Source organism: Syngnathus leptorhynchus, chromosome 10 (genome assembly GCF_054491065.1).
Source record: "Syngnathus leptorhynchus isolate UIUO chromosome 10, UIUO_Slep, whole genome shotgun sequence".
Taxonomy (NCBI): Eukaryota; Metazoa; Chordata; class Actinopteri; order Syngnathiformes; family Syngnathidae; genus Syngnathus; species Syngnathus leptorhynchus.
The window spans coordinates 3,464,786-3,488,310 of NC_141204.1; the positions used below are offsets into that span (position 1 = coordinate 3,464,786).

Sequence of the window (23,525 nt, forward strand, 5' to 3'; positions counted from 1 at the left end):
TCAATTTGTTGCCAGACAGACGATAGATGAAAAAAAGCACAGATATGATTAGAAAGCAGTTGTATCAGAACCACCCGAAGATTATTAAAAGAAGAACAAAAGGCAAACAAGTTCTGGCTGTGTCATTTTTATATTTGAAGATGCTCGCTCCCCTTACAATTGCCTTTTTCCCATCTGCCCTTTGCCAGATGGGAAATACTGTATATGCAATAAAACAAGTGATTGAAGTTTTATTGCATATTTGCGTTTGTCGCAAGGTTAATCTGCCAAGAGAAAGATGTGTTTATCAAATGGAAAAGTTTACAAGCAGCATGTCGGAGTGATATTGAGGATGCTGGTATAAAGCTTCACTTGCAGGAAAGCTTATAAAACTGCAAATGTGGTGAGTAAAGCAATTGAATAAAATGAGAGAATCAATTCTTGGATTGTGTGCCCGATTTGACCTTGATTTGAGGCTTTCTCATTTAGAGCCTATAAAAAAAATCCTAATCTGCTTTTTTTTTTAACAGAAAAAAGGTAGCATTTTAAAGACAAGTCCAAGGAGATGGAAAAGCCGTTAGCCGCCCACTGGCTTATTGCTACTGCGGCTTGTTAAAATAAATGAACGGCTTAAAGGTTGCACATCACAGAAAATGTACTTTTTAATTGCTTGTTGATTAAAAATAAAGTTGTGCTAAAAAGTCACATGCTGTAAAACTACAGTACAATGAAGTACAATTTATACGGACAGTATTTACTTCTCAGACCTGTCTGTTTTGGTGTAACTCCACTGTCGGCCACTAGATGGTAGCACACTATCTTTGGACACCATATTTGAGAGAAGAAGAGTGAAAATAGGAAGTAGCCCGATTTTAATTTTTTTCTGAAACTTATTGAACCCGTAATCATCATTAATCCTGCTTTTTATGCCTACGCAAAGTGACGGCTACAGAGCCATTTTATAAAGGTACATACAGTCCCGTCGAATGCCAACAAAAGGTCCTAATGTGAACGACCCTGCCCCTGACTTTGCTTCTGCTCTGACCTTCAACTCAAACATACAAACAAGATGAGACTCGGGTCAAAGGTCGGCGGTAATTTACTGCAGCAAGTAGGAAGGGAGCGTACTGTGAAGGTGTAGGTCATCTGCTTCTCCCGGTCGACGGGTTTCAGCAACCTCAGGTAGCGGATTATGCCCACCGTGGTCAAGCTGAAGACGGCCGTGTGGTCGTCCAGGGTTATCTTCAACATGGGGTCTTGAGTCTTTCGCCGGGCGAAATGCGGAATACAACAAGAAACGGGTTACCATGACGACGTAAACGCTTCGTCTCTCTTCCAAAGCTGAGGATAGCGGATGCGTGATCCTCATAGCGAGGAGTCGGATGAAGGACGGGTCGATGTGTTTTTTAACCCGACAATATCAATAAAGTAATGATTCCGACTCAAACGGGAACCTCGAGTCTCCGATTTTCCACAAAGGGAAATACGATGCGCGCTGTTGATGAACAATAGCTTCCGCAGAAACGGACGACTTATTTGTCGTCGGTGCGTTCGATGAGCGTCTGTCAGTCTGCTTTGGTAAACATTACAACAAGGAGGATTATCGATTACGTCGCGCGTGTCTGCACTTCACATTTTCTCCTAAAATGCGTTAAAAAGATGTTTGGAAAGGTGAACTGAGGACTGTTAGAGAAGATATTGGATCACAAGATCTCACCGACGTGACATTATGTTATCAAATGCGTGGCAGTAACAAAACAAAACCAAAAAATCACAGCACGTGGCGGGATCGTAAACGCATACGGCAGCACAGCAAAACACTCCAATAAAACACACGCTTGCACGGAAGTCAATAAAATATTGACATTTTCATATCACCGTCTCCACCCGCTCGTCAAAATATAAGGTACACCTTTCACAATATGATGACAGCTGTGTCCGGATTGCTGTCTTTAATAATGCTCAGTTTACGGAGGTATCTTTTTATTTTTTATTTTTTGCTCTATTCAGTCATTAAATTGTGCAGGTGTACATTTTGAGTATCTCCATCATCTTAATAGCCTTAAGCGCTTTCCCATGCATACGATGGAGAGATGTCCTGAGTGGGACTGCAGATCCAACCACCAATCTGGGCCTCATTAGCTAGCAAACGAATCGTAGCCTTTACAATCTGGACTAAATTTGCACTTATTAATCAGATGAGTGTCAACGTGGGTGTACTGTACATTCCGCAGCACACTCGACCGAATTGAGCTAAAAATGCTGATTTAGTACCGTATCGTTAGAACCACTCAAGACATCCCCATGATAAGATGAATTCTGTATATGTACAGCTTTTATAAGCCTCCCTTTTACCTACAGGTGTATCACCGGGGGACAGCTACGATGACGACAAACAATGAAAATGACTCATAAATGGACATTAATTATGGATCATTTACGGAAATGATAATGATCGGTCGGCGCCGCAGGTAGGACGACCGTTACCTCCTCGACGTCGTTATCCAATGCCACGATCCCCAACGGCGTGGTGAGGTTGACCCCTGCCGAGATGGTGGTGCCCACCGGGGACGACTCGCTCACGTAGCCCTGGTACGTGACAAATTGGAAGTACGGCGCCTGGTTGTTCTCGTCGAGGATTTCCACGATGAGGTCAGCGTAGGCCGGCAGGGGGTGGCCGTTGTCCTGTTCGGCCTGAAAACACGACGGAAAAATAAATACAATGGCGCTTTGAGGTCATTCTTCTTCCCTAGCGTTTATTCACTGAAAAACTGACCTATTTCCTGTCTGAGTGCTGATTTGGCGCTATCTTGTGGCAGCATCTGGTTATAATGGAACTAAGTTGAAGATATTGGAGGAGATTCATTCACATAAGCCATAGCTTTGTCTAAAATCAAATTAGTGCTTTGTTGCCATCTAGTGGCAAAACGGGGTCTTTATAGTTAGCGCGGACGCCATCATCCACGCTAGCGGCGCCGGACGGCAAAAGGCAACGAGCTCGCCGTGCAACAGGCAGCAGGCTGAGTTTGAAAAGTAAACAAGTCTATCAGTCAGCGCACGACCATAACTCACAATCAATGCAACCGTGGCGGATTGTCTTTGATGAGTCCGCCAGAAACTTAATAATTCAATTCCAACTGTTACTTTGTATTTGGTCGATCCGTTTTGGTAACACGAGGCATGCAGACCGTGAAGGTCCACGAAGTCAACATTGAGACTCCCATCTGTCCATTATGTAGAAAAAAAATATATTAAATCAGTGAATATTTGCCAATTGAATAAAATTGGAATTCAACATTCTTACACCACAGATGCAGTTTGTAAATTAAAAGCAGCCAATGTCAGGATGGAAACGAAGCAGCGGTTTTTGCCGTGTGATCGATTTTTATAACGTGCGTGTCATCCTATGCGAGTCTTCCCTTAATGTGACTTGAGAGCAGCTTGAGCGGATCAAACTGAAGCGATGAGCTGCGCTTGCGCTCTATCCAATCAGCGCCCGCCATGCCACCCACACCGAGGAAACATCGGAAAAACACAAACGAGAGACTGTGGGCGGGTGGGGAGTGAGGCAACATCAGTCGAAGCCACGACCTGAAACTAATTCCGCACGCGGGCTCGATTTTGCCATTTTGTCATTGGCGCTAATTATCCAAAAGCGGGCGTGACGATTCCATATTGCCGATTATACTTGCCGCTATCGACTTATATTACAACCTGGTTTCATTGCCGGTCACATCGGACCGCTCGCCCACAATCTCCTTAACCATAGATCCAACGCGCTCTCTGGAACAAACAAAAACAAAAAAAAACACGCTGGGGAAGATGATGTGCTGGCTGTCTGAACATTAGCGTACATTTGAGCCTGGTAAAAAGACAGACAGTGTTCTCTTGAGAATCTACACTTTAGCCGGGTTACCGTTTCTAGCAAGCGGAGCTAAATAACCTCTGCCTCGTCGCTACCAAGCGGGAGATTCAGCCGCTTAGCGCTGCTGGCGTGTCTCCCGACCGCATCGTTCCTGTCAAACTCACCGTAGGCGGTTTTGTTTTTCTCGCCCCGGTGTATGACGAGACCACTCGCCCTCCATTTGTTCCTGTTGTCTCAAGACACCAAAGTCTAATTTTCACTCTTGGTCTTCGGAGGCCGTTCTTAACTGTCAATCAAAACTCCACTGTATCGTATGTATTTCTAGTGCTTCCCCTTTTAGCTTCTCTTCTTCTGATCTTTGTGGGTGGGGGGTGGGGTTCAAGCAGTTGAGATTAAGATTCATGCGAGAGAAGCAACATTCCCCCCCCCTCGTGAATCGTCACATCAACTTAGGTTCGATCGGGGAAAGCGGCTCTCGATAAGGTAAGACAGCCTTCGGCGGTTGAGGCTATCTTTTTGGAACAGGTGGACTCGCCAACTCAAAACATCATGCTCACTTTCAAGATTAGAAGCAAGATGGACATGGTCTCGCCTAGACCCTAACCTAAGGTTACAAACTGGACCAGCTCTGCAATCAAAACACTTTGATATGAACTGGAACAGCACTGGTGGAGCAGCACAAGTAGAGATACAATTGTGTCTTGGAGGAAGAAAACATCTAAAACATGAAGCGGACCTCGACTTGTGATAAAAACTGGATCAAAATTCACCCTAACACTGAGACAGGAACCAGATTAGGACCAGGGTTGCTTTTTTTTTTATATTCTGCAGAACAAAGGAGACAAAAGTAGCCGTGCCGATGCAACATTAATGAGCACATTCCAATTCATCTTTTACCTTAATAACAAGCGTGAACCTTTGATACAAGTCCCTGCTGATGGGCTGCAGGACGTGAAGCTCTGCCGTAGTTTTGTTCAGGGAAAAGTACTGAGGATACGCGGCCGGATGGCCTGCGACGAAGAAGAAAGAAAAAAAAAAAAGCTGAGAAAAGATGGAGCGGCAAGAGCGATCGTTCAAAAGTCAAAGCGTGTCGTCGCGGCAGAGGTGAGGAAGATTAAATGAGTAAAAATCAATGGCGAGGGGGGCGACGTGATGAACTTACCAACCAGGATGAAGTAACGCACGCCGGGCCTGTCTGACGGCGGTTGGATGTTTCTGTCCATGTCCACCGCCCGGATGGGAGGGGTCACATTGAGAGGGTTCAATTTGCTCTGCGGTCAGAAGACGAAAAGGCAGATTGTGACGGTCTCCGAAAATAACCGCGTGCATCATTATGCGGAGAATTCGAGTCGTACGAAATTTGCCCCCCGCCGAAAAAGCAAGACAATTATTTATTCCATTTCTGTTTTTTTGTTTGTCTGTATCAGATTTGAGCTCTTTTGAAAAGAAAGTCTCCCTGTTTAACCAAATGAGCCCGAAGCTCCGCCTGCTGATATTCTTCTCATTATAAACGTTATCCCACTTTGGTCTGCGCTGGGAAAGGATTACGTTTGTGCCTCCGGAAAGCAACACTGCAGTTCATCTTCCTCTTTGGAGTTGTAATTGAAATTTTGAAAATCCACCAAAATGTTATCGGCCGGGTTCGTCTGTGGTACCGGCACTAAATATTGTTCAAGTTACAGTAGTATGCACATAAATAAATAAAAAAATTGAATTTATATGCCAAATGTGTCTCTGTTCGCCACGTCTACAAATATCAGACGTATATAAAAAATAAATTTTGGTCGGTTTATGTTCCACTTGATCTCGTTATGGATTATTCCAAATGTCAACTTCTTTGTGTTAAGGGCAGGAGAAAATTCTATTTCCGCGCATTGCCCGACTTCATACGTCAAATATCGACGTCGGCGTAAACGAAGCCGGAGTGCGACTTATAGACCGCTTAATGAACCGCCGCGAAGAGAGCTTTCCAATTAGCACGCTTCACGACGCTCGCCGATAACAGCGTTGCGTTTCGAGGTAAACGTATTTGCGACGGCGCGGTCGGGCACAAGCCGACATCCTCGACAACAATTAAGCGGCTTTACAAAACTAGATCTTAACATATAGCTTAGGGGGAATATGTTTAGCATGTCATATTTTCAGAACTGTTCTTTCTATGCAGGTGAATAAGGGAGAGAAAAAAAAATGCTCGGCTTAGTCAGACACATGCCTCTCCAAAAAATGTCTGTCTGGGAAAAAAAAAACAAAAAAAAGAAAATTCGCTCCCCCAGGGTGTATATTTATATCTCCCAGCTCCGGGGTAATCCTCCCAGCCCTCTCTCAGAAGGCCTCTCGTTTTTACAATGTCTGGAGGTGTGCTAAATCCAATCCCCCTGGCTCGGCACAATGATGATTAGCTTTAATACCCTCCTCCCGTGGTCATTATACACGCGAGTCGGGAGCCCGGCATTATTTCACATCGACTTAATAGCAGCCGTCGCTCCGTTGTGATTAATTACAATGCAATCATCAATTAGGAGGAGACAAAGCTCCCGGCGGGGGCGACGTTCTGGCGTTTTGATGTTGGGAAAAGAAAAAGTAAAAAGTGAGCAACAATGCTGCTTTCAGCTCATGAGAAAGAGCAATTTTCTTGAAAAAAAACAAACAAATATTGAGTGACTATAGAGCAACATTGACAAAGTGGCTGGAGAATGGCTTGAAAGTTACAACTTCAGATGCACTTGAGACTTGCACGAGTGACTGGTTGCTCTTTGCTATGCAGAAGAAAAAAAAATTGCACATTCAGCATGACTACAACATCAGTCCTAATTGAAGTCTGTCACACGCGGCGCTGAGGTGGGAACAAGCAACCAGACGACGGCAGGGGAGGGGGGGGGGCAAGGTTTTCTTCCGGTGAAGGATTAGCCCCCGCTTCTATGGCTGCCGCTTGAGAGCAGGGGCGAAGCTTTTATGATGAATTATACAGTAAGTACATCACACAGCGGGCTCGGCTGAATAAACAACTGCGACTGGCTCGTACGTCGTGTTCCGGAGAGTCCAAACATCCAAACTTCAATCAAGGATCAACGAGAGTTCGGCCATCCGATGGGTCTTACCGGTTGGGTGAGTTCGGGGATGGCGGCGCGGTAGGTGAGGGGGTTGCAGTCGTGAGTGTTGTTGACCAAAACGCACGGCAGGAACATGGGTCCGAGGTCGTCGCCGTCTAAAACGTCCACCGTTAACGTGGTGGTGGCCGTGCGTCTGTTGGGTGGGTACGGCGCCCGGTCCTGGAAGCAAAACAATGGTTTTTGTTGACAACATTTTTCAAATATTCATCCTCCATTAAAATATATTTTTTTTACTCCCACCTCAATAATCCTAATCTCTAAGAGATTGTTCCCAGAGAGGCAAAGATTGAGAAATGAAGCGGAGCGCTTGTGAAGGAAGTTCACAAAGTCCAAGTATAATTAAACTTTTGACACACAGCGAGAGACTTCTTGTAAATCGTACGCTTTTCTTCCATTTTTTTGGGAAACGCTGAGTCATGCGATCGCCCCGCCACCCTTGGAAAGAATAAGATCAGCTGCACAATGACCATCAGCGGCCCTAGCCTAAATCTTCAATCCTGATGTGTTTAATCTCATAAGTTTACTTCTTAGGGTGACTTATTGCTAGGTTATAATGAAATCAGACCCCCGGCTGTGAAATATTTACTGGAATGGAGCCCGGCCGGAGTAATTTATTTTCCCGTCGGGAAGCCGAGGGCCAATGATTTTGGCTGCTTTAATGGCATCGTTAGGATGACTTGTTTTGATATGTTCTGCACAGCGCCGGACATTACACCTCCTTAAGTAGCACTTCAATCAACTCTGTCGTGCAAAGTTATTCGCAAAGTGCCAAGGGCGGGAATAATCCGAATCACGGCGGTACGTGTCAAGCTCTAATGTCTATTATTTTGAGTTTGGTAAAATAATATGCTTTGCGTGACTGCGAGGGGATGTTTTTCGCATATTGTCGCTAATGTTAGCGCGATACTCGGGAACGGCTGTGGTCACACGGTGCGTGTCAATCACTTGAAGGTCAATTGGAGTAAAATCAATGAGCTCGTGGCCGGCGAACAAGTGCCTCCCTTCCCGTCTTTGACCTTCTAAGGAAGGGAAATGTGATGGTTTCATTTGTTCCTCTAGCGCACCGACTGTATGTTCGAGGTGCGCTGGAGTCAATTCTCTCCTTGACCACCGCCATCAATTATTCCTCCAGCGTAGGTGACTATATTCTTTCCTTATGTTCACCATTAATAATGCCACGGAAAAGTTGACCTTTGAGCCGGAGGAGCATCACAGACCAAGTGTACATTTGCATCAAATTGAGTAGTAGAGACGGAGCACTTATACGGTGCTTAGAGCTAAAACGAGAGCCTGGTCCACTTACGTTGGCTTGGATCAGAACCAGGTAGCGTGTTCTCTCCTCGTAGTTGAGTCTCTCAGCTAGAACAATGTGTCCCGACAGGGTATTTGCGACGCTCACCGTGCTGTTGGATTCCTGCAAGGAGAAATGACGGAGGCGTGACTAATGACTTAAGCGACAGCTGAGGAAGTCCAGTCGGGTTAATGGCGAAGCGATTTCCACTTGGCTCAGTTTGGGGCTGTTGGATCTCCGCTACTTGGCTAAGAGGAATAGAATCATGTGATTTGAATTCAAATGTTAGACAAAATATAGCATAGCCACGCTTCAACAACTCATCTTTCTCAGACGATGTTGACGTTATTAAAAAGCGAGAAAAGGCACAGCTTAGCAACCGCTGCCAAATAAGGGCACGTTTACGCCAAGGTGAGCAGTAGCCAATAGGAGAGCGTCGTGGGAAAAGTGCAATACAATACCGGGTCATTGGCGTTATACAGAACGCTGTATTCTATATGTCCATTGGGCCCATCGTCGATGTCGGTGGCTCCGTTTCTTCCAGAGAAGCCGGTAAATATGGTCGTTCCCACCGGGGTGAGCTGTAGGAGTAAAAAAATATGAGACGGTATGGGAAAGTCACATCAGCAGCTCTTTTGAGCTCCTGTTTTGTTTTTTGTTGTTGTTAAGAGAAGGCCTATGCACGGTCAACGCCATTACACCATCCACCCGCATGCCATTAGCGGACACGACCGAGCAAATAAAAAAAAAGGGAAAACATTGCCGTCAGCAGCCGGGCCGCAGCTGAGGGCTTATGAGCACTGCTGACAGAATAATAAAAGTAAGTATGAGAATCAGCGGCGATCCCCGGAGCCGTAGGCGCGGGCCGGGGGAGAGCATTTGTGCGCCGTGACTCACACGACGACGCGGTGATAACACAGCGGACCTTGAGCGTATGCAAGCGAGGCGAGAGTCAAAAAAGTGGAGATTGATCACAATCCTGCGGGGGGAATTATCATCAGACGGTTGCGGGGGAGGCGGTTGGGGGGAGACGCAGAGGTGAATACGCAGCGTGCTGGAGTCAACTTACATAATGGCCTGCTGAACCTTCACAGCTTGAACGTACTCGCGGCAAATGAAACACATGCCCGGGTTTGCATAGAGAGAGCAAATATGGACGGATCGAGTTGAAGAAAATTAGGATTCATAAAAAAAAAGAGCCAGTTTACGTTAAAATTCCAAGACTTGCACTTTAGCCAAATCGTCTTTACCGAAAGCCAGCCGACGTGGGTGGCGGGTGTACGGCGTGAAAATTTGATGATTGTTTGAAACATTGAATGAGAAATTGTTGCCCGGAGCTTTCATTTTTATTGTATTTGCATTTACACTCATAAGAGTTGCAGGCTTATCCTCGTTTTAATTGGACTTCCACAAAAAGCAATTACAAAGCGAGGGCTGCACTACAGGGGCACGAAAGTGAAACAATAATGCGAAGATGTTTGCCAGATTAGGACTAAGTCATGTTACAAATGGATATTTGTCTGTCATTTAGCTACTAATTCCAATGTATCAAAAAAGTGAAGTGTGGAGAGTCTCTGTCACCTTAAACACAATCAGATCATTTTTGTTCCATAGAGAGTGTTTGCCCTTACCTCGTTGACAGCCACATAGTAACGTGGATGCTGAAAACGCGGTGTGTTGTCATTACGGTCCCTCACCACGATCCGGACCTCGTGCAGAATGACGGTACCGACCAGTTCGTTGGTGCACTGAACCTGAACCACGATGGTGGTGATGTAGTTGGGAGGCTTGGGGGGTGGAAAAAAATAAAATAAAAATAATAATTTTGGCCCAGTGTTGTGTGCTATTATTTGTTTGGCAATAGCCTGGGGTTATCATGAGCAAAAAAGCGATTTGCTTTTATTTTGGAAGCAGACATTTTCCTAAGTGCAGTCTTTCTATCTGAGCGACGCTGTTGGCATTTTTTAAATTGTCTTGTTGTCAAATGTCTGCATCCATTTGCTCATTAGCAGCAATTTCATCAAAATGGCTTGCTATATCCATGAAAACAAAACCAATTGTGACATTTCAGAGAGGCAGCTGTTTATTAAATTGTCACGCATGGCAAACAAACAAATGTTTCTTTTAGTTTTCTTTAGTTTGGAATTTCAGTAAGACTCTGCAGCCTTTTTTTTTTTTTAATACAGCAATACTTTGACAACGAGACGAGATTTGATCGACTCTCTGCTTGGGTTTAGTGCACATTGCAGAAGGACCTTACCCGCCTCGTACCTCTTTGCCAAGTTGTCTGGAGGCACAACTCGCTCACATTCTTCTCTGATTAAGATTTGTTTGAATAGATTTAAGCTGCAACGTAGGTCGTTAAAACGACATTGGGCAAAATGATAACGCGAGAAAAACATGACAGATGCCCAAACTAAAAGAACAAAAGTTTTCAAAATTTATCTTGACTGCCCATGACAAAAGCAGTAAGGGGACAAAGCGGAACATTTTGTTTAATTTCGTGATTGACGTTCTTCCACACTCCCTGTCACAGATAATTGCTTTTTACCCCGATTGACCATCAAGGTATAAAGGCTTTAATTAGTCCAAAATTGCAGATCGCTAATTGAGCCTATCAGGCATGTCAAGTTTGATTTATGACCTCTCTTATCTAAAGATGGATGTGAACGCAAGCCAAATGATGACAAAATGACTCAAAGAAACACAAATGAGCCACTCGTGTTACATTTATTTCTATTTGCAATTTTTTTTTTGTAAAGTTACAAGTCTGACTAGGTTTCTATTTCCTCTGGCTTGTTCCTCTTAAACATGGCCAAAGGGGGGGGGGGGAAAAGCAAGCTAATTTATTGCGAGGAGCCAGTGTGGCTATTAATTTCTATTTAATCTATTCTTAATTTTAGTAGCTCCCCACTGTTCTCTGGCTTTAAGAATTAATGACCTCAATAAAGAACAGGCTGGAGTTACAATGAATATAAAATAAATGCGTGTTTATAAACCTTTAATCACCAACCAGAAGAGCGCTTAAGCCCAGGCCAGAAAAAGAAACCAATACTTCTATAATGCAAATGGACCTTAACAAGAGACGATTCTTATTTACTTACTAGAGGATAAAAGCAGAACCGAAAAAGCTCGAAACATTGGGTCCATTTGGATTTTGTTGCATACTTACATCTCGGTCCAAAACGCGGCCGGTGCTGTTGAGGAAGAGCCTCTGTCGCGTGGGTTCCAATATGACCCAGTAGTCGTGGTTGTCCAGTAAAGTCAACGAGATGGTTCTACCCGGGTCCTGGGCTCGGCCGTTTATCTGCATGTTTTCCACCAGAACCGTGCCTGAAAGCAAAATTGGGTGGAATTAAGTGCAGGGAGGACATGTTTAGTATTATACAATATTTGCAAGATGCCACAACTAAAAACGATTCATTAAAAAGTTTCAACTATCATAATAAACATGCACGACTGTGTCTACTATATCGTTAATCGTCGTGGAAAGAAATTGTTTTTTGGCACCGAGATCATTTAAGATGGCAGCGAGGCACTACTTTTGTCTAAATTGAGCTCCTCAACTCACTTCAACATTATCGTTTGGTTCCAAGATGCCACAAAATGGTAAGTAACGGTACTTCCCTATTACCGAAATCTTAATGTGAATGTGTCCAGTTTCGGCCGTGTTCTAATAAAGAAACCTTTCATGTGGCCGTTAACGATTAGCCCGAAGGCGGCCGGCACATCGGCGTCAATAGCTAACCTTGTAATTGCTATCGATTGAACTTGACCACAGGATTGCCACCGTCTTGGACAGCTTTGGCCCTCCTGCTGAAGGCTGTTTGTTTTTTTCCAAGAGCTGCTAAGTCACTTGACTTTTAAGTGGCTCCATTAGTCCATTAATTAAATAACTTTGGCCTGAAAGAATAACAAGAAAACTTCGGATCATTCAGATCAATAGTGAAAACTGACACCGATAGCTTAATCGTCTGTTCTCTTGTGTTAGCGTAACGTTGCCAAGTAAACAATCATAATGTCATCATCATGGCAGCCGGTGCGTTTTTTTCTGTTAACCTCAATTATCTCGCCCGATGAAACATATGATGTCTTTATCCAACCTTCATGCCAAGATAACTTCACATAGCAGCTGTCAGAGGGTACAACGCGCAACCTTGCTAAAAATCTCACCACGGCTAAGATGCGTTTGTGCCGTAGAAGCTTTCCAAATGCTAAATTGGGGCTAATGGCTTTGGATATTTTTTGACAAGACGTAACGGGTGTTGTGTCGACGCCGACGTACATCATCCGTTTCATTTAGTAGCGAGAATGGTTCCAAAAGACACAATTATGTGCAGCACCTCTTTTATCATTTTAGCTTTCCATGAATACGGTCGTCATGGGTACGCAGCCACTTGTTCCAGCGCGGCCTCCCCGAGCAGATTTTTTTGTCAATGCAAGGCTTGGAAAATGAACAGTCCGCCATCCTCTGAAAGTGGGTTAATTTCAGTCTGGGCAACACTATCTACTTTTCCACGTCGGACTAGAAGCCTGCTAATTTGGTTTAGGGAAATGTCCGTAACTGCCAGATTGCAAACGTCCCTTACCGACTCCAAAGTCATACACAACGGGGAGGCCATGATGGACTGAAGGCAGCACTAACTTGCCTGATGACTTACATTAATGTCCAAGTAAAAACGCTTGGAAAATACTTCTAAACGAAAATGGGTTAGCAATCTAAAGTCAACTAAATGGCAGCTGTAAGGACCCCCAACTTTGCAACATGAATTTGAATAGGACATTGAAAATTCTGAACACACCCCTGATATAAGAGGGTGTGTACACTTGTGCAACCCAACTATCTGTTTTTTTTTATCTATTCACAACAGTAAAAATGTTTTTAAATTATTTCCCACATTTTTATACCACAAAAACCTTGCAACCAAACAGGGGTGTGTCGACTTTTTATATCCACTCCATATGCTTTTATAGATCCTTTTAGTGCCTCGCTCATGGGAGCCTTGACAAGCAGTTCTTATCTGACATATTTTATAGCAAGGTGCATCCCGTACCTACAAATCATGTCCTGCTCATGATGGTCACAATACTTTTTGACTTTTGGACTATTATACTCCCAGTCTTTGTTCCAAATCAGGTCACTGAGGACGTACAATATAATTTAGTGTGAACATTATTGCAACGCGGACTTCCCTTAGCAATTTCCAAGCAAAGCACTTAAAAATACTTCAGGGGAGCAAATAAAAGTCCGGCTGGATCCATACCTTAATCTGCTCTTAGTCATCAAGTCTCAAGTAAGCATTGAACTGTTAAGAGACAATCAAGTCCGAGTCCTTATCGAAAAATGGCCTCTCACTGGGTTGTGTATAAACATAAAGTATTGTTCAAATTAGGACTTGTTACCAGGCTTGGTGCAATAATTCTTGATGAGCAGTGTATGCTTTAGGCAGGACGCTTTCATCTCGCTGTATTAACTCATAAACTTTGGACATGGGTCTTGAAAACGTAATTAAATGCTACGGCGTAACCCGGAAAAGGTCAGAACTGAGCTTTGGTTGTATCCGAGTCCTCTGCAGCTTCCAATTCCAAGATGTCGTCGTGATTTACAGCCCGGGGCGGCTCTATTGATAATAAATGTCAGACAGACTTTGTGAGTTTGTCCAGAGTTGCGTTGAAAGACATCCAAAGTATCACGACGGGCTGCTCGGTCACTAATAAATAATTTTCAATGTTATCGTACGCGGCGAAACGACGGAAATAACATGTCGGGGAATGTCAGAAAGGTTTTCAAAGTCGGCAACAGAAAGCAACGCAGCTATGGAATTGAATTTCCAAATTTATAATTCAGAGTGATTTCAAAGTTTGAAAGCAAAATATCTCACTTCAAAGATAGTTGTCCCCAACAGCTACAACGTCTGCAAGACTCAAAAATAGCAGGTCTATGTCTCCCTTTTTTTCCAACGACTAGAAAATAAAATACGAGAAGCATATGAGCTTCAAGCATCTTCGTGATATTTGAATGACTGAGTGCTCGACGGCTTCTTAAGCAAATGTCCCGAGAGGGAAAAATTGTCGTCACCAGAGAACATGTGGAGAAAGTCCATTAGAGCCTCGAAATGGCACAGACATTACAATATGAGAAATAGCTGTCCATTATGCTGAAGGATTTTATAAAAATCAATTAAAATGTGCTTTTATTTCTACAAAAGAGGCCAACTGTGGCTTACAAGCTTTTGATTGACAGTCCTAGTTGAAATTTCAGGAAAAAATAAAAAGAAATCAGACAACGGAAAATTCCATTAATGCGCTAACAAAGCTAGCATTGGTAAACGATACACAGTATATGTAGCCAGAAAATAGAGCAGTACTTTTTTTTTCCCTGTAACAAAAAGTTCATTTTCAGCCTGTATTATTATGACCAGAAGGCATGAAATTAACATTTAATTACATGACTTCCCATTGAAAACAAAAAATGTATTACGCAGCTATGCTAATATGCAAATGAGGCGAGCCAAGTGAACATTTTATCAACGCATCTTCCTCTATCAAGTGGTGAGAAAAAGCACAAATTGAATTACAGCTGGCGCGCGGGCAATTACGATGACCATTTATCCACACAATAAACGTTAATTGCGGGCTTTATTTGCATATCAAACAGTGACGGGCTTTGAAAAGACACCTTTGCAACGGGGCGAAACAATTACCCAAATTCAAACCGACATCACAGTACAATACGATTTTTAAAATCATTTTCGAAATTTGATCTTGTCAAACAGATTGTTGCATTGCTTGTGTTTGTAAATAATGACGACATGGGAAAAGTACCTTCAGAAATATTTCATAAAAATATCATACTGATTCAATCACTCGATCATTCAGCCTGACCTTGCAGAAATATTAAGATCGCGCATGCAGTGAGTATATTTTTATTCAAAGCGACATAAAAGGCAAACATAAAACATGACGCGACAATGTGCATGTCGGGAGCTTCACAGGAACGACACAAATCCTACAACCCCTGCCGACCTTTTGTTTTGCTCTCTAATCCGGGAGCAGGTGTGCGCTAATCCGTTTTTTTTTTTCCTGCCATAGCCACCTCTAATTACATATTGATGACCCCAGCAATCATCATATCGGGACGTGATCATACAGTGTGCACTACACGGGGAACCTCTTCAACATCTAATGAGACATCTGCGTGAAATTATAGAAAACACCATAAACAGAGCGTCATGCTCGCTTAGACACATTGTCATTTTCTTTTCTTCTCATTTTTTTTTTCTCCCTGAAAACGTTTCTTGCCATACACTTTGCAAATGAAGCAGACAAGAGCTTGTTTTGCTCCGCATAAGCAAATTGGCCACTTGGGCAATGGCAGCATCCAGATGGTTGCTCTCCACCTTGTTTTTGCAATACCCTTCAGAAAAAGAGGAATCGGCCATGTTTTATAAACATAGACTGGGAGGATGAACGATAAGAGGAACTGTTGAAAAAGAAAAAGTGGCATTCATTGGTTGGAAGGTGCTGCCCGAAATGACGGAAAAAAAAAACCTTTGCCTTAAAGTATGCTAGCTTAATGCTAACACACAATGGCAAACACCATAGACGAGCTAGTAGCTAGCGTTGCATCTCTGGCTTCCTCAAACACATTTAATGAGTGAGAGCAGTCTGGTATGGTGGAGTTTGCTTAGCCATGCAGAACATGCACGCAATTAAAAAGAGTAAAAAAAACTTTAGCAGCTTGTCAGTTATTTTCATGAGGGTGGAAGGACAGACTCCAGTGAATTGGATTTAAATTTATATAATTAGATTTGGTGGCTATTTTTACAAGGCTGGCTTTCCCACTATATTTCCTCCAAATAAATCAATAGAAAATGCAATCACCTTATGGCTTCAGGGTTGTTAGTGTGATTAAATGAGGCAGGTTTTATTTTACAGTGAACCAATAAACACGGGAATGCCCCTCATAAAGGATTATTTTCAGGCTTGTAAACAAGACACTGTTTTTTTTTTTTATTTAATAGTTTCTTTACACATGGTCAACTCAAAGTCATTAGACTTCACTATGCATTGTTTGCTTTTCGACTCTCCCGCCTATTTAGCGGCGTTACAAATGATGCTAGTTTATGCAAAGCTATATGAAACTTTTCCATGCGTCCGTGCTAGCAACTACTTTGACTGACAGCTATGGAATTGAAGAAAATAATCACTCATGTCTTATAGACTTTCTGAGTCGGTACAAGGTCGTGGTTTTTTTTTTTCCAAAATGAACTCAGAAAATGGACAGAATATAAACAACTAGAAGCTAAACTAAGGATAGCGTCCCATGAGACTGAACGGACGCCGTCCTTGTGACATTTCATTACGGATCACGAAGGGAGGAAAAAAAAAAAATGGCAGTATTCTGTCAGCGGGTACGGTAAACACTCCGGTAATGGAAAAGATCAAATATGGCCAACGCAATAACCTGAAGCCTAATAGTGTAAGTGACTGAATTAAATTGAAGAGAGGATAATGAGTCCATAGCGACGTCGATCTCTCTCCACTCGCTTGGGCCGGCTCATCTCATTAATTGTTTAAACCGGTAAGATTTCAGAGCTGCCTCGAGACCTTTGAATCCTTAAGGCAACTCGGCTACCACCTGGTATTTTTGCTATGGAGAAAAAAATACGACCCTTTTTAATCCAGGTTGCCAGGTAATAACGATCTGCCTTTCAGTTCGCTGCGGCGTTTTAATGACACAAGGTTGCTCTTAACTCCGGGCTCTCTCGAGTGAAGCGGCCCAGAACGGTGGCGGGGAGAGAGCGCAAAATGGATCCTTAAGGTAAAGGAAAATAGTCCGAAAGAAGTCCGGAGTGTCTCGAGTCATTCATGGGCGAAGATGCTCGATCCCCGTTCTACCTGACGAGCTTTGCGAGGCTGATTTATGGATCGGCTTTAGAAATGAGCTGAAACATAAAACAAAACCCCCCCAAAAAAAAGAAAAAGGACACGTATGCGGTTTTCCTCCTCTGAATGTTGTCAGTAGCACACAGTTGATTGGTGAGAGTACTTTAAAGTGTGCACAAGTGCATCAAGTAATGACAAAGTGCTGCTGTCTTGGAATTGCTATTGACATGGTGGCTCAAAAGTCTCCCTTTAGAGATTCGATTTAACTTCACCGTCTTTGAACAGAGTACAAGACATCTAAAAAGTGCAGTTTAGCTTCCAAGCAAAAGTGCAAATGGAGCCCAAAAGTGCAAAGTGAGTCGGTATCAAATGTGCATTATAATTATCCAAAGCAATTTAAAACTCAAGTTCGAAACTGTTGGCGCAATGACCAAGGGCCACTGGGAGCAAACACCGGAATTTCTTTGCATTAAAATTCAAAAAGTTTATTACCATCCAGGCCTTCATTATCCACATAACAGAGAAAGAAAATACCACGCTTTCTTAAGATTGATCCCAGGGGCAGAAAATACAATGAAAACAAAAAGGGTCTCGAAATTGAACCCTGTGGAACACCATAAAACAGAGCAGGACTGAAAGTAAACAATCTGTCTGTGACCATGATCATTATTCTGTACTAATATTTGTTGTGACATGATTGTCAATCCAATTTTTTCAAATGCTAAATGTGTGCCTTGGCTCAATAAATATCGGGAAATACTGCTTTGCAGCATCAGGCTGCCCGGGACTAAAGTGTTTTTCTTCTAGTGGGTGCTCCCACTCACACGGCAGTCATTTATCAGCACAGTGAATCCAACCTGGCACATACAGCATATAAAAAAAGAGCTTTAAATTGACTTCTCCTGAATAAAGACCTTTGACAGCGATTATTACTCGTTTCCTATATGCGAGCGTGTACATTCGAAGCAACGGTTGGTACAAATCACAAATTTGCCGAGACAAGATAAAAGCCGGGAGAAAGCGGTCTTGTTTATGGCGACGCTAACTAGCGCTTTGCATCGATGACATGAAACATTTCATCGGGACACTCCCACTGCTGACAGCCACAGCTCTTAACCGCTAAATCGCCCAATCTAATTAACCGCTTCGAATTTATCTGGTAGGCCGAATAAACAAAAGGAGCCTATAGAAGACAGCTGGGCTTTTTGTGCTTATGCGCACCTGAAGCGGCAGTTTCGATAAATTAAACATCGCATGCTTCATTTGAACTCCTCGACAGCCATATTCCCTCGTGGGTACTCAGACTTTCTCTGAAGTTGCGAAAAAAAAAAAAAAACTAAAAAACATTTGAATCAAAACAAGCAATAAAAAAGATTGCACGGGGAAATAAAGAAGTCTTACTTTTCAAAGCTCGTGTCAAATGTTGTTGCGTTTTTGAAGGAATCAAACAGAATTTCATCACAGACAACTGTTGATAAAAAAATTAAAAAAAAATAAAAATCTAAAGTCCTCTGACAGGTGGAAGTGAACAACAAACTTCTCTCGTCTTGTTTCTCAAACTAAAGTTAAATGTATTCTGTGAAAAGCCTGGGAGAGTCAGAGTGCATATTTGTTTATTTTAAGGGGAACGTCAACCTCGAAATTTTCTTTGAAATAATATGTCTAGTCCAAAGATGTTCTGTTTTCGTTTGTGGAATATGAATGAACCCAAAAAAATCCACTTGTCTATTTTAGTGGGCGGCCATTTTGCCACTTGCTGTCATATGAAAAATGACATCACGGTTGCCAGGTCTCAGGTAACATCCAATCATGGCTCACCAGTTTTCTGAAGCCGAGCTGTGATTGGTTGTGACAACTGTCATGTCATTTTCAGTCGACGAGTGGCAAAATGGCCGTCTCCTGAAATGAATAAATACAGGTTCATTTTTCTGCTTAACTCATTTTTCACAAACGTAATTATGAATTAGAAGGCCGTGTTTTGACTAGTGGGGGGTAGATGCAACATATTTGAAAGAAAGTTTTGAGGGTTGATTTCTCCTTTAAGGACGGAATCAAAATCCACATCCAGTGTGACAGTAAACTTTAACCGCCATTAAATGACATCATGTTGGACCTCTTTAGACAGCAACATACTTGAAACGGAATCCACCATAAGTAGTCCTCTCCATATTGAAGCAATTGATTCAAGAGCTATCAACAATCACTCCCACGCAAGTGAATCAAATCGTGTCTGGAGTTTTGCACCGAGTGAGCAAATTCAAACCAACGCATCCCACCGATGGGATTACAATAATTACACGAAGGTGATTGTGTTTTCTTTCTTTTTTTTTTTTTTTATTGCCATAATAAAACTCAGTGATTAGGAAAGACCCGGACAAGGACGCACTTTTATTGTGCGCCACTTCTCGGCACGCGCGGCGACGGCAATGACGAGGTGAAAGACATTTAGATGGATAATTACTTTGGTCAATAGCGTCGGCTCGGTGTGTTTTACATTCCATTACGGCGAGGACGAACGGCGGGTCGTTTCATCACGGTCGGAGATGAATATAAAGGGACGCCGCAGCCTGAGGGGAGTCCGCTCGCAGGTAAATGAGGAGTTTACGAGCGGGGGGATTAGCGCAAAGCCCACGCATGCAACGTGCGTCAGCAAGGCTTTTGGCCGTGGGCTCATCTGGCCTGCAAGTGCTCAGCTAAACACCAAATTACATCTGTAGCAGACTTTTGATTATAAAAAAAAAAAAAAATTGACATTTGTACAGTTTCACGATTTTCCTTACAGCCTCAGTCGAGGCAACCGTTGTAGCAAAATGTTATTTTTCATCAATTATGGGTCACATGTCACTGTGACTGAATGACATTTAGAGTATTTTGATCATTTCAAAGATCGAAACGGATAGATTCGACCGGGATATGCACAATGAATACTTACTTTCATGTCGATTTCCTTTAATTAACAAGCTTCCTCGTTAAGCTCTGTTAATGCTAATAGCTCCATGGCAATACACACCTATGCCAATTTATACATCAGCATTTGCCATCAACATGGAGCTCCTCCTCTCAAGAGCACACATCGGCAATCCATCACACACTCATCAGATGTGCGAAGACGGCTCGCTATTCAAAACCGAGCTTATGGCTGACGACGGATGTGATGGAGGAGCAAGTCAAGTGTGTCACGTGTGTCTGAAGCATCCACCATTCTCGTGTTGCACACATACAGTATGACGGAATCAGCTCAGCGGACGACCACACATTTATGATTGCCAAAATATTTGCTAATTTGGCATTGTGGCGCTTTGTTACTTACCGTTTGGGCTCTCCTCGTCGATGGTCACAATAGTAGCTGGGGGGCCGGGCCGGGACAGTTTACACTCTGTCAAGAAAGAAAGATATGCCCCTGTTGAATCAAACTCATAGGACCAAAAAAGTTCACAGAATCATCATTAAAACACTTTCCAGTAGTAGTGGTGGGAAGAAGTGAAACTCAATAATAAGGATTCACGATACAATATAAACAGACATACTAATTGGAGTAAGGCGGGAACAAAAGAGTTGACAGATTTTTTTAAATATACATATATATATATAACAGGTGGCATGGCGGACAGCGTGACAGTGACAGCAGACAAGCAGGGTGGTCGAAGCAGCGGCATTAAAAAAAAAAAAAAAAACGCTGATGGAGGCCACGCCAGGCGAAATGCGACGAGTTCACGGGCAGGTAATGAGAGAGGCCGCCAGATGGGGCGGTGGGGGAGGTAAGCCGATGGTGGGGGGGGGGGGGGTGAATACACGAGGAGGAAACTACTAAAACAACAGCCCTCTTACCCTCATATTGCCAGTCTGAAGATGTTAGTAGAGCCAGAGAGAAGCAGAGTAAGAAGCATGAGGGGGGGGAAAAAAAAAAAAGTGAAACAGTTGTGGGAGGGGGAAAAAAAGATCATTAGAAAGATGAGCAGTTATTAAAGCACCGAGAGAGGAAAAAAAAAAAAAAGGAGACATCGGAGAAATGCATTATGGGTGCACATTTACTCCTGCTGCCGGGGTTGATGGGGACCGCGTTATCAACATGATTCAATTCAAACACTCAAGCTCACAGTAATTTGTTTTGCTGGTGGAAGAGGATGAAAAGAAAAAAGAGAGACTTCGCTGTTTCTTTGACTTTACTGTCAGGAAAATAATTCGAGGTACGAACTCGAGTCATCAGCCAATAACAGGGCGTAGTGTCGAGGAAAATCCGCAACAGATAGAAAAATAATAATGAAAAAAACATATACATGGAATCTTCATGTTGAAGGAGTTCCATTTAGACAAAACTAGTGCTGTGCTGCTATCTTGTGGCATCTTCTTGTCAAAGAATTCTATCGAAGCAACTTGAGCTTCATTTAGACGGCCTGAAATTTGAGCCCAGATGTGCCCGCCATGATTTCGTTATGCCGCTAGCAAATGTTTCGAACCTTTTTAAGTGCCTGTTTTAAGGTATTGAATCCCTGGCAGCTTGCCGTCCGATGGTCTCTTCTTACACGACGCTGTGTCATCAGAGAGGCCGAAGCGGTCGGTGACACCGCGTTAAGAGTCACCGTTTCAGGTTTCGCACCGGCCTGCTGTCGTGAAAGAAAAACGCACCTGTTGCAGGTGCGAGTAGGTACGGCGTTGTCGTATAAAATATGCATACAGAGCGCATTTTAATCAAGAGCTAGGCCACCCTGTTGACAAACAGATGGCGGTTTAGCCAGCAAATGGCAATAAAAGCTAGCCTAATATGTTATTGTTCATGCATGATTGATTAAGTGAATCTAAATTCTGCTCCGCTATCTTGGTTTAACAGCCGCGCGGTTAATTCCTCAAGTGCACTCACCGCTACCCCCCCCCCCCCTTCCCAAAAAATTATTAGGCAACCTGCTCCCATCTGCGGAAAATGAAAGCCGAAGTCCGTAATAGGTGCAAATTGAACCAACTAAAGTAGATAACGGTCGGTGGCGGCAGAGGAATAAACAAGAGGCTGCATCAAAACTTAAGTATGCAAATGTCTCCATGAAGCAGACTAAGTGAGAAACAAGAGTTACTTTGCGTGTCAGAGAATGTAATAATACTGAGACGCAGCGATCATAGAACATGGACAGTATCTCGAATTGACCTTTAATAAACAGTGAACCTGAATGTGAATTCCATTTCATGACAGTCGAGAAACATGACAGGAAGCGAAAAACTATTGAGGCAAAGTAAAAATGCATTATTTATCGATCTTTGCCAAGCTGACTTGAATCCAACTGGCTTTATTATGAAGATAACAAGCTATCCATGTATGCGTCTGTCAGTCGGATACCTAGATAACTCCGTTAAGATAGGCTAAGCTAGGCTGTTTGTCTATACTACGCTAACTTGAAACCTGCTCGCTATTTATCTCGTTAACTAGCTAGCAAGTAATATCTATATCTAGCAATCTGACGGCCTAGCTTACTGGACAAAATAAGATGAGTTGACTATATCTATGGAGCTATCAATCAATTGAAGAAGTAGTCCATTTCAAAACAATAATATGAAATTATGCCCGTTTAAAAAAACTAAAATTCCAGTTTATGTCATGTGTGGCTCTTTTACCAACTTCGTTTCTGACTAAAATGATGGTACAGCCAATATGCAACTGTGTTTATTTGTATTCCCGGCCACGGCTTAAAAATAAATGCGACTGTGATTCAGCAGAGCACAGATGCCCGCCAAGGGCAGTAATTTGGCTCAGCATCAAATTCGAAACCTTCATATTCACACACACAACATGAAGCAGAGGATTTCATGGTAATTTTTTAGCACAAAACTCCTCTGTCATGTGAAAAATAAATTATTTTATGCTTCAGAAAATGAATGTCAATGTTAGCCAATGGAACAGTTGCTTTAACAGATCACATTTCAAATTCACCGGACATGACAGGATGATTTTTCCGTCATCTGATTAATTGGGTCAAGTAAAAATGAAAAAGGCAGTGAAAAGATAACTTCTGCTCATTGACATTTACTTGTTGTTGTTTTTTTTCCTAAAGCAGAAGTTTCCTCTTCCTCCAATTGCCTGTTCTTTCCTGTGGCTTCAACTGGAAAAAGTAACCTTTTTAAGAAAGCGATAAATCAAAGACCTTCCACCGCAGGGTCCAGAAGTTGAAGGACAGAAAAGTTAACAAGCGATACGGTCCAGGAGGGACATCGTTACAATCAATCATGCAAAGAAAAATAAGAAAAAAACACAACAACATAGAAGCACAAAAATCTTTAGTTGATTAACCTTTGCGCTCTGCTAGCTGTTTGTGGCCACCTCTGTTTTTTTTGGGTTTTTTTTTTTTAGCAGTGTAAACTTTCTAAATTGTTTGTCTGATTTTGTCATTTGCATCTTTGGTTCATT

General features: G+C 42.8%; 1 protein-coding gene across 3 annotated transcripts in view; it reads right to left on the reverse strand.

Moving 5' to 3' along the window:
* LOC147049952 (protocadherin-15-like) overlaps positions 1–23,525 on the reverse strand; it is a 109,258-nt gene that overhangs the window by 46,645 nt on the left and 39,088 nt on the right. For all 3 annotated transcript variants that reach the window (XM_085921536.1, XM_085921535.1, XM_085921534.1), the window contains 10 exons: positions 20,445–20,510; positions 11,418–11,578; positions 9,877–10,032; positions 8,707–8,826; positions 8,258–8,368; positions 6,943–7,113; positions 5,007–5,115; positions 4,742–4,854; positions 2,467–2,673; positions 1,108–1,242 (listed from right to left, as the gene is read on the reverse strand). In XM_085921536.1, the coding sequence (XP_085777662.1) occupies positions 1,108–1,242; positions 2,467–2,673; positions 4,742–4,854; positions 5,007–5,115; positions 6,943–7,113; positions 8,258–8,368; positions 8,707–8,826; positions 9,877–10,032; positions 11,418–11,578; positions 20,445–20,510 (1,349 nt within the window). The remainder of the gene's footprint in view (positions 1–1,107; positions 1,243–2,466; positions 2,674–4,741; positions 4,855–5,006; positions 5,116–6,942; positions 7,114–8,257; positions 8,369–8,706; positions 8,827–9,876; positions 10,033–11,417; positions 11,579–20,444; positions 20,511–23,525) is intronic.